General features: G+C 36.1%; 1 protein-coding gene across 2 annotated transcripts in view; it reads left to right on the plus strand.

Annotated features, from left to right (window-relative positions):
- The first annotated feature begins 157 nt into the window (after nt 1–157).
- The window catches only part of usp22 (ubiquitin specific peptidase 22), a 55,491-nt gene continuing 40,648 nt past the window's right edge, over nt 158–15,000 (plus strand). For both annotated transcript variants that reach the window (NM_001441692.1, NM_001441691.1), the window contains 1 exon segment: nt 158–533. In NM_001441692.1, the coding sequence (NP_001428621.1) occupies nt 414–533 (120 nt within the window). In that variant the 5' untranslated portion in view covers nt 158–413.

The raw sequence follows: 15,000 nt of genomic DNA on the forward strand, positions 1-15,000 counted from the left end.
CCAATCGCGTTCCAGAATTCTCAAAAGGCGGCGGGACTTTAACGGAAATGGCACGCGCGGAAGCCAATGGGAGCCGCGCGCTACAAGCCAACAACCAATCAGCGATTAATATCGCAAGGATTGCGTCGCCCACGGTGCTCTGTTGAATTCCTTTGCCGTCCATTAAAACAGCCGACTTGGAAAATACAATATCAAAAGTGTGGTCGGTTTTACTGTGGTTAATTATCGCTAATGATGACATATCTGCGGATGTCCGACAAGCGCTCTCCGCATGCGTAACGCACGCGTCTTCGACCCTGTCGCGGCTCGCTGCATTGCCTGACGAAAAAACGGAACAATTGCTGGATAATTCTCCTCGTGACTTCAGTTATTTCGTCGCTGAAAGCCGCAGGAACTCGAATGTGTTTTCTGTCATGAGTCCGGCCGGGTGCTCCCATGTGAACGGCTTCAAAGTGGACAACTGGAAGCAGAATCTGCGGGTCATCTACCAGTGCTTTGTGTGGAGCGGATCTGCCGAAACCAGGAAACGCAAGGTAAATAACACACATCAGAGCCCGGTGCTGCAGTGTATCGGCCCAGCCTTCAATCTGCAGCCCTCCCGACGGATATAGGACGTGTAAACAGCGATGTTAGTGTGATTTATTTACACCCAGTGATCTGCTTTCACGTCCATCCCTATGTGGATGCGTTTGCTGGCCTGCGCAGACTCCTCATTCAATACCTCATAGGGCTGGACGTGGAGATGCTGCTTCGCTTTTCCAAGCGGATTGTAGTCGATTTTACTTCATTTGCAGGATAATTCAGCGTCACACATGCTCTGGGTCTCAATGAGACGCTTTCTGATGCTAAACGACTCGCACTGGGCCTAACGTTAAAATCGTTTGGGTGCACCAGTAGCTAGAGGTTTCTGTTTTATACTCATCATCACCCATTTTGTGTGGGGTTTTATGTTGTGTGTTCAGTGTCTTACGAAGCATCACATTTTAACACATCCTTTATTACATCCCTGGTGGTTTCGATCATATCGATTCGCTCTTTTGAGTCGGATCTTTTCGGTGAGTCGTCTGAGCCGGTGTGAAGGATCCGAATCATTTGACTACAACATTTATATTTGTTTATCAGTCTCTTAACTACTTATTTAGTACATAACTAATCTCACTCTCATATCCAGGGTTATGAAATCACTTAAGAAAGTTAATCCTAATGATTTGAGTAAATCTCAACAAACTGAGCCTGACGAATATATGAAATTACAACAGATTATGCGTATAAATAACACTGCATGCTAATCAATAGAGTGCAGCATCCATGGTAGAAGTCTCTTCTTCTGCTGAAGCCACAACCCTCAGATTTCTTTACATATTCAGATGTGCAACACCTGGTAAAGAACTACATTACCCACAATTCTGAAAGAATCTCCACCAATCAGAAACTAGAAACAAGTAATTGTACTTTAAAACCCATTTGCTACGTCCATTCCTACTAAATCATATGTGAAAAACAATACATGAGCAGAGTAACATGTTCAAATTCATACTATTCATAAAATAGTACCTGTTTCACTTATATATGTATATATATATGTGTATGTATGTATGTAATTGACACTTTAATGTATTGTAAGGCCACAAGAAAGTGTTATTAATGAAAATGCAGCAATACAGTTAACCCTATTAGGCCAAGATGAGATCACATGGCAGGTTTTGTGCATCAAAATTTCATACTTCACATATTCATACACCTTTAACAGTACTTTTCAATTCAAACAAAGCAGAGTATTACCTTTAGGACGCGCCATTTAGCTTCCTACAGCATCAATAAATCACGTTTGCGTTTAACGTGTGCATATAATCATAATTTAATTATCACAATTAGTTGCCTACTGAAGCATCTCTATTTTAATAATGCATCCATAATGAAATCTGATTCTTTCAGTGAATCATTTGAGCAGGTCTGAATGATTCATTCACAAACCACACCGAATCATTTTAACTCATAGCCCCTTAATAACAGCTTATTTTTCAACCAATAACAAATCACCTGGATAAATGCTAAGACATTAACACATGAAGCTAAAATAAATGCTCTCATGACTAAAACTACATGCATCATTATGAATATTCACATTTAGCATCCAAATTCCTGCTGAAATAATACACTACCTATTATTTTGTGAAAATCTTCACCAATCAGAGATTAAAACACACACAAAAAGGACCTTGTTAATGCTATGAAGCCCTGGGAATGCTCAGTGGACTCAATCTGCATGAACATTTGTGTAAGAATAGCCAATTAATTATTAATAAATATAGTTTCTCAGACGTTTCAAATCAATATCTAATATACATATTCAGTCTCAATCTTTTCATAAGATGTCCATAATGTGCATCATCCTATAGCTGGTTGGTTCATGAAGGAAAAAACTGCTTTATGTTACCACCCTGGATCATTTAGACAACACCAAACACCAAAAAGGTACCATTACTTGGACACTGAAGTTGGCCTGATGCTGATCTTCATTTCCAAACGAAATGCAACGTCCCCATGACTTTAGGGTACAATGTCAATTTGGCGTCTTGTTGACGTCTTGTGCCTGCTTGGTGTTTAAGGCCATTTTGGTCATCATACGGTAATCTACTTATCAGTGCTTCTAAACAGTCTCTGGGCCAATGCTTGTTTAGATTTTAGACATCTCCTTGGACTTTTTCAATGCTTCCAAACTGTTTGCTGCAATTATAAATCACTCATCAGGGCTCAACAATAAGGACTGCCCGGTGGCCCGGGGCCAGCGTGAAAGACACTCGGGACAGTGGACAGGATTGTTACTGGCCCCTATCGGCCAGTAACGATGAGCACGTTTTTTTGTAACCTAGTAACAACCAGTACAGCGAAAAGATGGCAACATGGCGGCAAAATTAAACAATGAGGCTAAAAGAAAATGTCTCTTTAAAGTCTTCGAAGCAGACAATTACATGGGTACAAAATTAAGAAACTAAAAAAAAAAAAAAAAAATTATTTTTTTATAAAAATAATTTAGAATTGCATTAAAATACCAGCACATTTTTCATACGGCTCTTTCATTTGCATAAAATCTTCAATTCTGCTCGTTATACATTTATTAACTTATTTAAAATGTTGAAATTCTAGATTTACAGGCATAATTTTGCCACTATTTAAAATATGTGGCTAAGAAATAGCTATTAACTTTTTAGTTCTTTGGTGGGGCCAGTGAAAATTTTGGCAGGGCAAGTAAAAATCTCCAACCAATAGCCCGATCGGACCCAAGAAAAAATCCTTAGCGTTCAACCCTGCTCATGTCTTGAGGTTGTTCAGTATGATGCGATTTACCTTCTACGTGTGATCTGATTGGACAGAAATCCCAGGACTGATTATTCTAATCCTCATAGACAAGAAAAAACAAAGTAGTAACTGCAGGTTGAAGGAAAGTAGTGGAGTAAATCACCGACCCTAGCACTTTTGGCCCGCACCCGGGTTCGTTTGACGTCATAATACGGTACGTTTAGCTAGTATGAACGTGTCTTCTGTACTCGGGTGAGAACCCGTAAACCGTACCCGAGTCCGCCTGAAAGAGGTGGTCTGGGGTACGGTTCATGTGAATTCTGGTACGGTTCACTTCTGATGTGAATGCAATCGTACCAAATTACGGAAGTGAACCGCCAACTGTACAACAAACTATCGTTTTCATAACGTTCGTTTGTGTTTGTGTGTTCTGAATGTTTAGAATGTTTGCGGCAGATGGACGCGAGTTGCTTTCTGTATGTCCAAAATCAAAAGCTTCAGTAAAAGCAGAATGACCGCGATGTGCGGACGTCTTTCCATTTCGGCGCTTGCTTTTGTGACCGTCACCTAGCAACTGGCGTAAACAAAACAGCAGCTCGATGACGCAAGCGTACCGGGGCTCAGAAGGAAAAAAGACAGTGTGAACACAGCAACCGAGGAGGTGGCAGGGGGAGACAATCGAACTTGGGTACGGTCCAGGCAAATGAACCAAGTGTGAAAGCACCCTTAGACACCGACCATGATGTTGCACTGAACTGCTGATTCATCTTCTGAATCGCTTCACTGAACAAAGTGTTTAAAAGTACAGATTCACACACAAAAATACCTTGTTAATGTCATGAAGCTCTGAGAATGCTCAATCTGCATGAACTTTTGTGTAAGAATAGCCAATTAATTATTAATATATACCGTTTCCGAGATGTTTCAAATCAATATATGTTTCATACAGTATTTCAGGCCTTGTAGTTTATCCGTTCAGTCTCAGTCATCTTCATAATGTGCATCATCTCATAGCTGGCTGGTTCATGAAGGAAAAACTGCTTTATGTTACCACCCTGGATCATTTAGACCAGAGGTTCTCAAAGTGGGGGTCGGGACCCCCCGAGGGGTCGCGGGACAATGAAGGGGGTTGCCTGGTGATTTTCAAAAATCAATAAATTTTTATTAAACCTTAAGACTTACTGTATTTTATCAATAACCTACTGATGAGAGAAAATAGTCGTTTATAGTTACTATAAACTATATAGTTACTATAGTAGCTTATAATTACTAGTTCTATTGGATTGTGACTTCTCGGGTAATTACATTATACTAAAGACAAAGCAATACTGTCAGATGCAGCAGATTTTGTAACACCAGGTTAAACTTTCTAGCCCATATACAGCACTGACATACATAAAAAAAAAAAACAAAGAATGGACTTGGGCCTATTGGTGTGTGTGCGTCATTGCATACAAGGTTTCTGTATTTATAACCACCACCTCAGAGAATATTGGGGGTCACGAGTCACTGGCATTCTCATTTTGGGGGTCGCGGGCTGAAAAGATTGGGAACCCCTGATTTAGACAACACCAAACACCAAATGGATCATTTAGACAACAAACCATGATGTTGCACTGAACTGCTGATTCATCTTCTGAATCGCTTCACTGAACAAAGTGTTCAAAAGTACAGATTCGCAGCCATGAGTCAGACGTTGTGGTGGTGATGACCACACGGCATGGCAGCTTAATAACTAACTATCCTCACCTAAGTCATCTCCATCTGAAAAACAAAAGGTTATTGCGAAATGTGAATTATGATTCATTCAAATCAAATGCCACCCTTTAGAAGATGCACTTTTTTTCTTCCACCCTCACAAGGCTAGCCAGATTAACATGTCAAACCTTAATTGATAACATTATATTTCTAAGGATGAATGTTTGATAGTAGGTCGTTGATTAATATAGGGTGAATGGCGTCATGTTGCCTCGAGTTGCATCTGGTTCGCTCAGGATTGCATGACTCATCGTCACTATTGAGGTCAAGTCAACTGGGTTTTATGAAGGATAATGTTGTCGTATTGTGTTTTTGTTGTAAACCAGCCACATCAGTGTCTCCCTCTGTGCATTAACATCCTTCTCAAGGGCCAGTTTCCTGGAGATTTTGAGTATGCCTGACATGAAAGGCTTGTTATTCCATATTGCGACAACATTTGTAGACATAATTGTGATTGTTCTGTACACTCCATATCCATTACACTCGGAAAGCTACATCTTTATGAAGCTCTCTGTACTGATTTGGCTTGAATTACTCCACGTCTGATCCATTAGACACACCCGTTATTCTCAGCCTTAGTATGCTGTTTATTTAAAGGGGTAGTTCCCTAAAAAAATGAAGATTTACTCAGTATTAAGGGGAGGTTGTTACTAGGGATGCTCATTTCGGTTAATTTTGCTAACCGACAACCGCCGCTCATTAATCGGTTATTTACGGTTAGCTGGTGAGATTACTATTAATTTTATATTAAACAAATTGACGTGTCTATTTTGTGTCCGACACATTAAATATTGCATTTTAAAATACTGATTTATTTTTATATGCTAGCATATTAATAATAGAACAGAACAACAGCATCTTCACTCACCTGCAGTGTTTAGCACAGAAGAAAATAATAAATAAAATGAATAAAATAAATAGGACTGCCCTAAATTATTTTCACTTAAATAATTAATTTATATTACAAAACGAAAATACTGACTGATTATTTTTAATAACCGGCATAAGCTGTTTTATTCCAATCATATGTTTTTTTCTTCCATCAAATAAAAACAGCTGACTTCCTGAAATTGCCCGCTCCACAGAAAATATGCATTTATTTAATGCCCCGCTTGTATTATTATAATCACAAAACCTTTTACATTTTTAATAGAAATCATTATTTTAAAGATTATGTTGCTATGGTTTCCTCTCTCTCCCTTGCGGTTAAGTGCGCACGCTGCGTGATGAAAAGACAACAACACGTGCGCATATGTTGACTTTTTGTCAACAGTTTTGTTGTTTAAATATGATATTGCATTAATGTGCATACATGCTTTATAAGCTGTAAAATAAAAGGTAAAGCCTATTTGTTGCGTTTATGACGCAGATCCAGGTCAACATCAGCCGAAATGGCATCAGGGCCAAAAAGGCGCACCTCACTGCCTTTATGTTGACAAGGAAAAGAGAAGGGAAGAAGCGCGGTCCTCTTATGAAACGACTGAGTCAGCTGGGTATCGATTGTGCAAAAGTGTTGCTGTCTGTGTTGTTACAATTGTAATATTTAATACTATTGTGATATTCAAGATTTGTACATTCATACAGCTCTGGATAACTTAAAACAGCGATTAGACCTTCAGAGCGGTGTTAATGCGTCCTGAAGTAAAGCGAAACGGCTATAAACTCCAGCAAGATAGAGTGATTATATGCAGAGCCATATACCTTTATCTATAAATAAAGTATATCAATAGAAACTGTGTTCATCTAAACTAAACGCTTTGTTGTGTTTGCTGGCCTCACGCATCGAGCACCTGCCAGTCAGTCAGTCAGCACGTAACGCCAAAGGGTTAAACAGATAGCGCACAGCAGTATACGGTTACAAAAAAGTTTGCGCTGTTATAATTCACTTACCTTTTAATACGTTTCGGTGCGATTTATAATCCACTATTAAAAACAACAACAATGACTGAATGTTTTGAAAGGGTAATGTAGCCGTGGCGGGATGCATTTTGGTCCCCGCCATTGAAGAATGAATGTAGCGGAAACCAAGCTCTTTAAAAGTTCTCTGTAGTTGTCTTGACAACACAAACTGCTGCTCTGGGATGAGCCGCGTGCAAAAGATGCTCCTCTTAACGCAAAGGCGCATTCAATCGGCCTCTTATGCAGCCAAACTAAAAATATATAAAATAATAATTTTAATCGTGTAACTGATAGCATTAATCGGTTACAAACGCACCCTTTCGGTTAACGGTTATTCGATTATTTTGAGCATCCCTAGTTGTACCAAGCATAATAACCGTTAAGGTAATAATAAAGATGGACGTCTAAATGTAAAACAACAGAAGAGTTCAGATTTTTTGTGTGTGTGAGCTCTGTCTTTACATTTAGCCGTAGGACTGCTCTCTGAAACCCTATAGCATCAGGGCCTGTGGATCTGCTAAGCACAGGTGGGAAAGGCACCAGACTCGCCTCTCATCTGTCCGGTTGTATTGCTGAAGGGACAATAGGAATATGAGGAGCTTGGTAAAGGCATTTTGCCAGCTCTGATCCAGTCGGCCACAGCCCTCTGCCGCAGAACAAGCATGTTATGTGATCAAGGACGTAGCTGGATGCGTTTTGCGCCAGTGCATAGGCCACGCTTCAGATGGCACACCCGCTAAACACCGACCCACTGCTGGATGCTAGTCATAAAAACTGCAATGGGCTCCATGCACAGCTCGTGTTTTGCAGCCAATGATAAAGCTCCACTGAAGGGTTAATGTGACTGTTTACTGTTGCTTTTTCAGCATCGATGTTGTTGTTTAATTAAAGTACAATCAGTTAAACAGATCCACTGTAAATGCTGCTCTCTGAATGTAAACACCTTATGCCTAGTTCACACTAGAGGATTTTAAGCCTGATTTGAGCCCGATTTGGAAGTTAACGAGCTCGCCGACAGATCGGGCTGTGATCGGGAAGAAATCTGCGGGTGCTCGGCGCTCGCAGCTCTTTATGTGTGAACTACTGAACAACGCATTAACGAGGCGCCGACACCTCGCAGACGGAAATCCAACATTCAGCATGCTAAATATTCCAGAGCAGTCGGCCGACTCAACCCCACGTGTGGTCAGATGTAGTGACGAGCTGCAGCCAATGAGAGAGCATATCAGCATGAGCCGCGTGCCTGTGTGTTCAGGAGCTCAGCAGAAACATCTGTGATTGGTCAGAATGGGCATCGGTGCACTCGCTTCATTCTGCGTTAGCACAGACATGAGAGTAGACTATATTAACAGTGGAACTAGAACTCTGTAACTATTAGAATTACCATACTGCTCATTCTGACCGTTCTCATATAAAACACCATATTGTCACAACATATTTACATTCAAAGCTATTATTGAGATATTAAAATTAAGCTTTGAATGTTTGGCATCATATTTAATGACACCATTACCCTAAAAATATAATATTTTTTTTGTAATACAACCTATAAATATGTAGTTAAGATACTAAAACACTTAAAGGCTTGGCTTTCATTTTTACTTTCAAACAGGAGCTATTTCACAGCACAGAATCTGCTGTTTTGTAAGATATCTGAAGTAAATTGATGTTTTTGCCATCAGAAAGTTTTGTTTATGTTAGCAGGAAGTTGCTAGGCAAGGAAATGCACACATATTTAAAGTCACAGCGAAAAGTATCAGACATGCATGCAGTCATTAAGACCAATATGGTAATTTAAGGCAGAAATGCTCAGTTCTTTACTGTTTTGTAATAAAAAAAAACAATGTCAGAAAGAAATACACTGATAGTTAGAAAGCGGCAGGGTGTTATAAATATGTTAGTTTTATTTCAAAGAGTTATAAAATTACAAAAATTGAAAACTCTCTGTGTATCTCTCCACTGGAACCTGCAGATGAGTGATTAATGCGCTGATAAATCAGCTGATGTGACGATGTTTTTAAATGCTTTCTCCAAAGCTTGAAACGCTGTCAGTGATGTCAGCAGCACACAGCCAATAGTGTTGAGCTTTTTCTGATGACTCCTCCCTCAAATTTTCATTGGCTGTGGTTTAGTAGCTTGAATGAGCTGATGGGGAATGAGTTGTTGTCAGATCATGTAGTGTGTGACCCCACCCTCTTGTGGATCATTCACGGAGTGTTGCGTAGTGTGAACACCACAGAGATTAAAAGACACAAAGTCAAGTCATGTAGTGTGAACGGCACAGCGATCTGCTGATGTTTAAAGTCCTGTAGTGTGAACTAGGCTTTAATCAAACTATTACCGTAGTGTAGGATTTTCGCCGCATAGTCTACATACACGTCTGTTTGACGCTATTCTCTGCACTTACCGAGTCTCTGCATCTACCGAGAAATGCAGAGGGGTCTAAAAAAATAATTAATCTGCACTCTTCCAGCAGTTCCTCGCATCCAATATCTCGCTTGTCATGGGGGGCATGCATGAAGTGTTCCTGAATGAAAATCGAAAATGCCAAACTGCTGTTAAAGTCGACAAACTAGGAATGCAACACCTGAAATGACATGAAACTCAGAAGCAAATGTGGACAGTGTGGTGACGCATCGACGTTAATCGATTTATGTAATTGAACATGTAAAACAAGATCATGAAAGGAACATTCTAAAAGCAACTCATGTAAACGCCTTAATCTTAATATTGAAAATCAGCGTGTGCACTTAAATAAACTCCCCTTTTCATGCAAACCCTCTTTTTACAAACTAGAAGTCACGAAAACACTTTAAAGGGTTTCATGGCCCTTTAAATGCACCAAAAATGATTGTCTATATTGAATGAGAAATGGAGACAAATATAAATACTACTAATATTACTGCATATAGATAAGGCCTGTGCTATACAGCTAGAGCACTCGGTTCAGATTACGCCATTGAACACTGTATTATTAGCTGCAGTATTTTAAGTTGACACAAGTGAGGAGTGTTTGTTGTACAGTGAGTCTGATTACATGAATTATTCTGGATGCCCCCACCCCACACCCTGTAGTTAATTCAGAGATAAGCGTATAATTGAGTTTGAGTTTTCACCACCATTCTTGTGACCTGCTATAAATACGGGACCTGTTATAGCATGTGATGAGTGCGAGAGACACCTCGAGAACCTTGTGTTGGGCTTCATTCTAGTGATCATCCTGATATTCCTGCCTCTCTGCATTGATGAATTACATTTAAGGAACAGTGTTTGCTCTGCTGGGATCATTCGTTATGTATGCACAAATGCCTGTGGGGGTTTCTCTTATGTATTGCATGTGCTTGCATTTGCGTTAACTTAGCATTGCAACTGGCCATATTTAAGACTCGTTTTCTGATCTTATCACTAAAATCACATCATGCACAGAAATGCATTTCAAACTGGTGTTGAAAATAGTGATTTTATTTATATATTTAATTACATCATGCTCAGAAATGCATTTAAAACTGGTGTCAAAAAATAGGGATTTTATTTATTTATTATTTATTTATTTAAGTGTGTATTTATTCATTTACATTATGAACAGAAATGCATTTTAAACTGATGTCAAAAATAGTGATTTTTATTTATTTATTTATTTATATTTATTTATGTGTTTTATTTATTTGTTTGTTTACATCATGCACAGAAATGCATTTCAAACTGGTGTCAAAAATAGTGATTTTATTTATTTTATATATATATATATATATATATATATATATATATATATATATATATATATATATATATATATATATATATATATATATATATATATATATATATATATGCATTTATTTATTTACATCATGCACAGAAATGCATTTCAAACTGGTGTCAAATTGTGTTATTAAAATGTTTATTTATATATTTATCTATGTATGTATTTATTTATTTAAGTGTTTATTTATTTATTTATTTACGTCATGGACAGAAATGCATTTAAACTTTACGTAAAAATAGTGTTATTTTTTTAGATATTTATTTTTTTAATATATATATATATTTTTTAATAAAAATAATAATATAAAAAACTATAATATTATTACTTCTACTATTACTAAAATATTAATAATAAAAGTAAAAAATTTTTCCATTTTATATTTTATTTTTATATTTCATATGTATAAAATGTATAAATATAATAATATTTAGATTAAAAATAGTAATAGTATTGATGTTAGTAATAATAAATGCATAAAAATATTAATATAATAAAAAAAAAAAAATATATATATATATATATAAATATATATATATATATATATATATATATAAAATAATGATAACAACATAACAAAATAAATATATTAAATTATTTGTTCACAAAACTAAGGATTTACCTTTAATTTGTCATTTTTCTGCTCGTTTTTTACTTATTCTCTTTAGAAATAAGCTTTTAAAAATGTTTTTTAAATATAACTTTAATACGCATTATTATTCAATGAGGATGGAAATTGCATTACAGCAGTAGCAAGAATAGTTTATTATTTTTACTTTAAATATTTCAGCCTGTTTTAGTACTTTAGAGTTATTAAATTAAAATAAAAGACGAAACAATTAATAATAAATAATACCGTTTTGAACTAATTATTTTACACAAACCTCTATTGAAGTCAATGAACCAAATATATTTACATTCACAGTGAAATTGGCTATGGGGTTTATTAAGATGAACTTTGCGTTAATACTTGGTTTAGATTCGGCATGACAACAGCAAACAATACATAAAGCAGATTTAATTGATTTCTTTCTGTCTATCGTTCACTAATGAACATTTCATCTCGCGTTTATTTATGCTCACAAACTCCTCAGTGTTAAAGTGCCCATTAATCTGAAGGCCAGAAAACGGCTTTTTCCTTTGAGAAATTGCACAAGCGTCATGCATGAAGAGTCGAATTAATTCACAGCTTAATTCATCTTTATTTTTATTGCGCTTCTACATTGTAGTACTCCAGCTCGTCTGCTCTGCATTTCTACAGATTCTGCATATGAAGATCTGTGCATTTCCAGCTCTCCATCAATAATTAACTCCACCACGAGCTGCGTTAGTCATATTGAAACACGAGCGCGTTTAATGCTGATGTTCACAGAGAAAGTGTGTGTCGCTTTAAATCAGAAAACGCAAGAACTCCAGCAAAGAGACTCCAGGAGGAAGATGAAGCACTGGTTTTACTGCCTCATAATTCATAGCCTTACAAATGCTTAAACTCCGCTTGTGACTTGAATACGAACCGAGATGGTTTGATCATTTTTATTCCCAGATATAGTGTGTGCGTGTGTGTTTTGGCTTTGTTTCTGATGTATTGAAGATTACATTCAAGGAGAACGCAGACTGAGAACATTAATGGACTCGCAAGCAATACAATGCGACAAACTTGTATAGCTTTTTAAAATCATAATCAATTATCCTTTAGCAACTAGTATAAGACAATTCCCTAATAAAATAAAGATTTGTATTATAAAAAAAGAACTTTTAAAAATTATTTTACTTAAAATTACCTTAGAAAATTGGCAGTTTATAAAATAATATTATATATATTTTCTGTATATATAGTGTTTTTGTCTCAGTGCAGGAAAAATCACTTTCATTTCTACTTGAAATTATCTTTTATATCTTATTTTTAATTGTATATTTAATTATTTAAGATGTATTTATCTTATACTTAGTCCTATTTGCATGGAATCTGGTAAACATCATCTTGAGAGGCACACAACTTAACCTAATGTTTATATTTAATTGATATGCAAGTCATTTTACATATACAAGTTAAGCCTGATTTATACTTCTGTGTCAGGTGACCGGCGTAACCCACGGCGAATGCAACTCTGTCGGTCTGCATTAACACTTCCGAAACGCTAGTTGGCAGTGAGGTGTAAATATTCCTCTGTGTCGAGTTTCTTCGCTTGCTTTATTGCTTTTCCTGAACACTTCCGGGATGTACAAGTGGCTCAAACTCGCTCATTTTGAGGCAGGAACCGGCGGACGTGCAACAACTTTAACTATGAGGTAAACACAAAACAAAACTTTCCATCCGGAGCTCCTTCACGGTAGTCCACACTTGTAAACAATCGCTCGCGCCATTCGCGCGGCTCTCGGCCAGACTCGTCAGCGCTACCAAGCTGACCAATCACAGAGCTTACGCTATGCGTCGTTGCGATGTGTAGCTACAATTTTTGAGAGGTGCACGTCAGTGACGGCCACGGCGAAGGGCTATGCGTCAGTGCCGTAGCATACACCGGCGTTTGACGCAGAAGTATAAATCAGCCTTTAGTCGAGTCATTGCAATTTGGTTGATTTATTAGTAATAATACTTTTAAATAGTTTTAATGTGTAATGTGGAGAAAATCTACTACTTTAAATACTAAAAATACATTTATTGAGAAGTTAATTAAATTTGTAAAAAAAAAAAAAACATCAAATTTACATCTTATGTCACTTTTTTTCTTAATAACTTAAAGTCAGGTGTACTATAATGGAATTTTATATTTAATATTGTTTTGCTGTATTATTTCTTAAAGGTGCAGTATGTAGGTTTGACACCCAGTGGTTGAACTAGGTATTGCACTCCTGGATCAAAACACGTTTTCACTCGGCTGCTCCTCTGACGAGTCTATGCAAGCACAGGTTGCCAGATTGACGTTATTGTGTCTGACTATCGAGCCTAAAGGCTGATTTAAACTGTTTTCTACCTAAAAGCAACGGCATGCGAAAGACGCAATATTTTCATAATCAAAGGAGTCCCAATCAGCACCTGAAATGTATATTTTAGAAACAGCGTCTATTTCTCACAGCTGAACAACAGAAAACTGACAATGATCATCTCAGGTACAGCTGCTTTATTCAGTGTTAAATGCTAATAATGTGAGTTTGAATAGCATTTCACATGACATTTATTGCCATACTACTGAAAGCAGCAGCAGATAGTTCAGCCCAGATCTGGAAAATAAAATAAAACGTCTAAAATTGAACTTTAGAACTGAGACTCAGTGCAAACCAACACGCATCAGTGATTCAGCATCTACATTTAATCATGTTAAAGAGGTTTAATATGTATTAAATAGATTATAAAACTCACCATTTGGCTGGAGTGCAGGGAGTGCACTATTCTGTGCTTCTGAATGGCTAAATTTACATTTCTGTTGTGTTTTGTCTGGTGCAAACAGCCAAATGGAGTGTTATTAGGACACGGGGTTACAATGTGACCTCCTCGCCTAATGTTTACACTCATAATATTAATATTGTTTGCTAATTAATAACCTCATGTGGAACTCTGAATCTGCGTCTCATTTCAGAGTCTGCTACTGTCCACCGGAGGTCACATTTTGGTCACGGACACATACTTTGAGAACCCTCATGACTGAAGGGTTTTCCACCAAGGCAACCCGGGGTGCTGAAATATAATTGGAACTTAGTATTTATTTTTTGTGTAAATACTTGAGTATTAAATAGATTTTTAGCTCTTTTACTTGTCATTTAATTTTATTATTTATCTTTTTATTTTATTATTCCTCTTTTTTTTTTTTTTTTCATGCCACTTTTTGCTTAAAAAAATAAAACTTAATAATGTGTTTTGGAATTTTAAGTTTTTTTTTTGTTTATTCTTTCTGTAAGTGCTTTGAGTCTGAGAAAAGAATGATAAATAAATATTATTATTATTTTAAATATTTTTATTATTATTATTATTATTATTTTATTATTATAATTATTATTTTAAATATGATTATTATTACTTTAAATATTATTATTTTATTATTATTATTTTAAATATTATTATTATTATTTTAAACTTTAATATTATTATTATTTTAAACATTATTATTATTATTATTATTATTTAAATATTATTATTTTTATTATTATTATTATTTTAAATATTAATATTATTATTATTATTTTAAACTTTAATATTATTATTATTTTAAACCTTATTATTTTTATTATTATTATTATTTTAAATATTATTATTAGTAGTAGTAGTATTATTTTTAAATATTATT

Source organism: Danio rerio, chromosome 12 (genome assembly GCF_052040795.2).
Source record: "Danio rerio strain M-AB ecotype USA chromosome 12, GRCz13ab, whole genome shotgun sequence".
In the NCBI taxonomy this organism is placed as follows: Eukaryota; Metazoa; Chordata; class Actinopteri; order Cypriniformes; family Danionidae; genus Danio; species Danio rerio.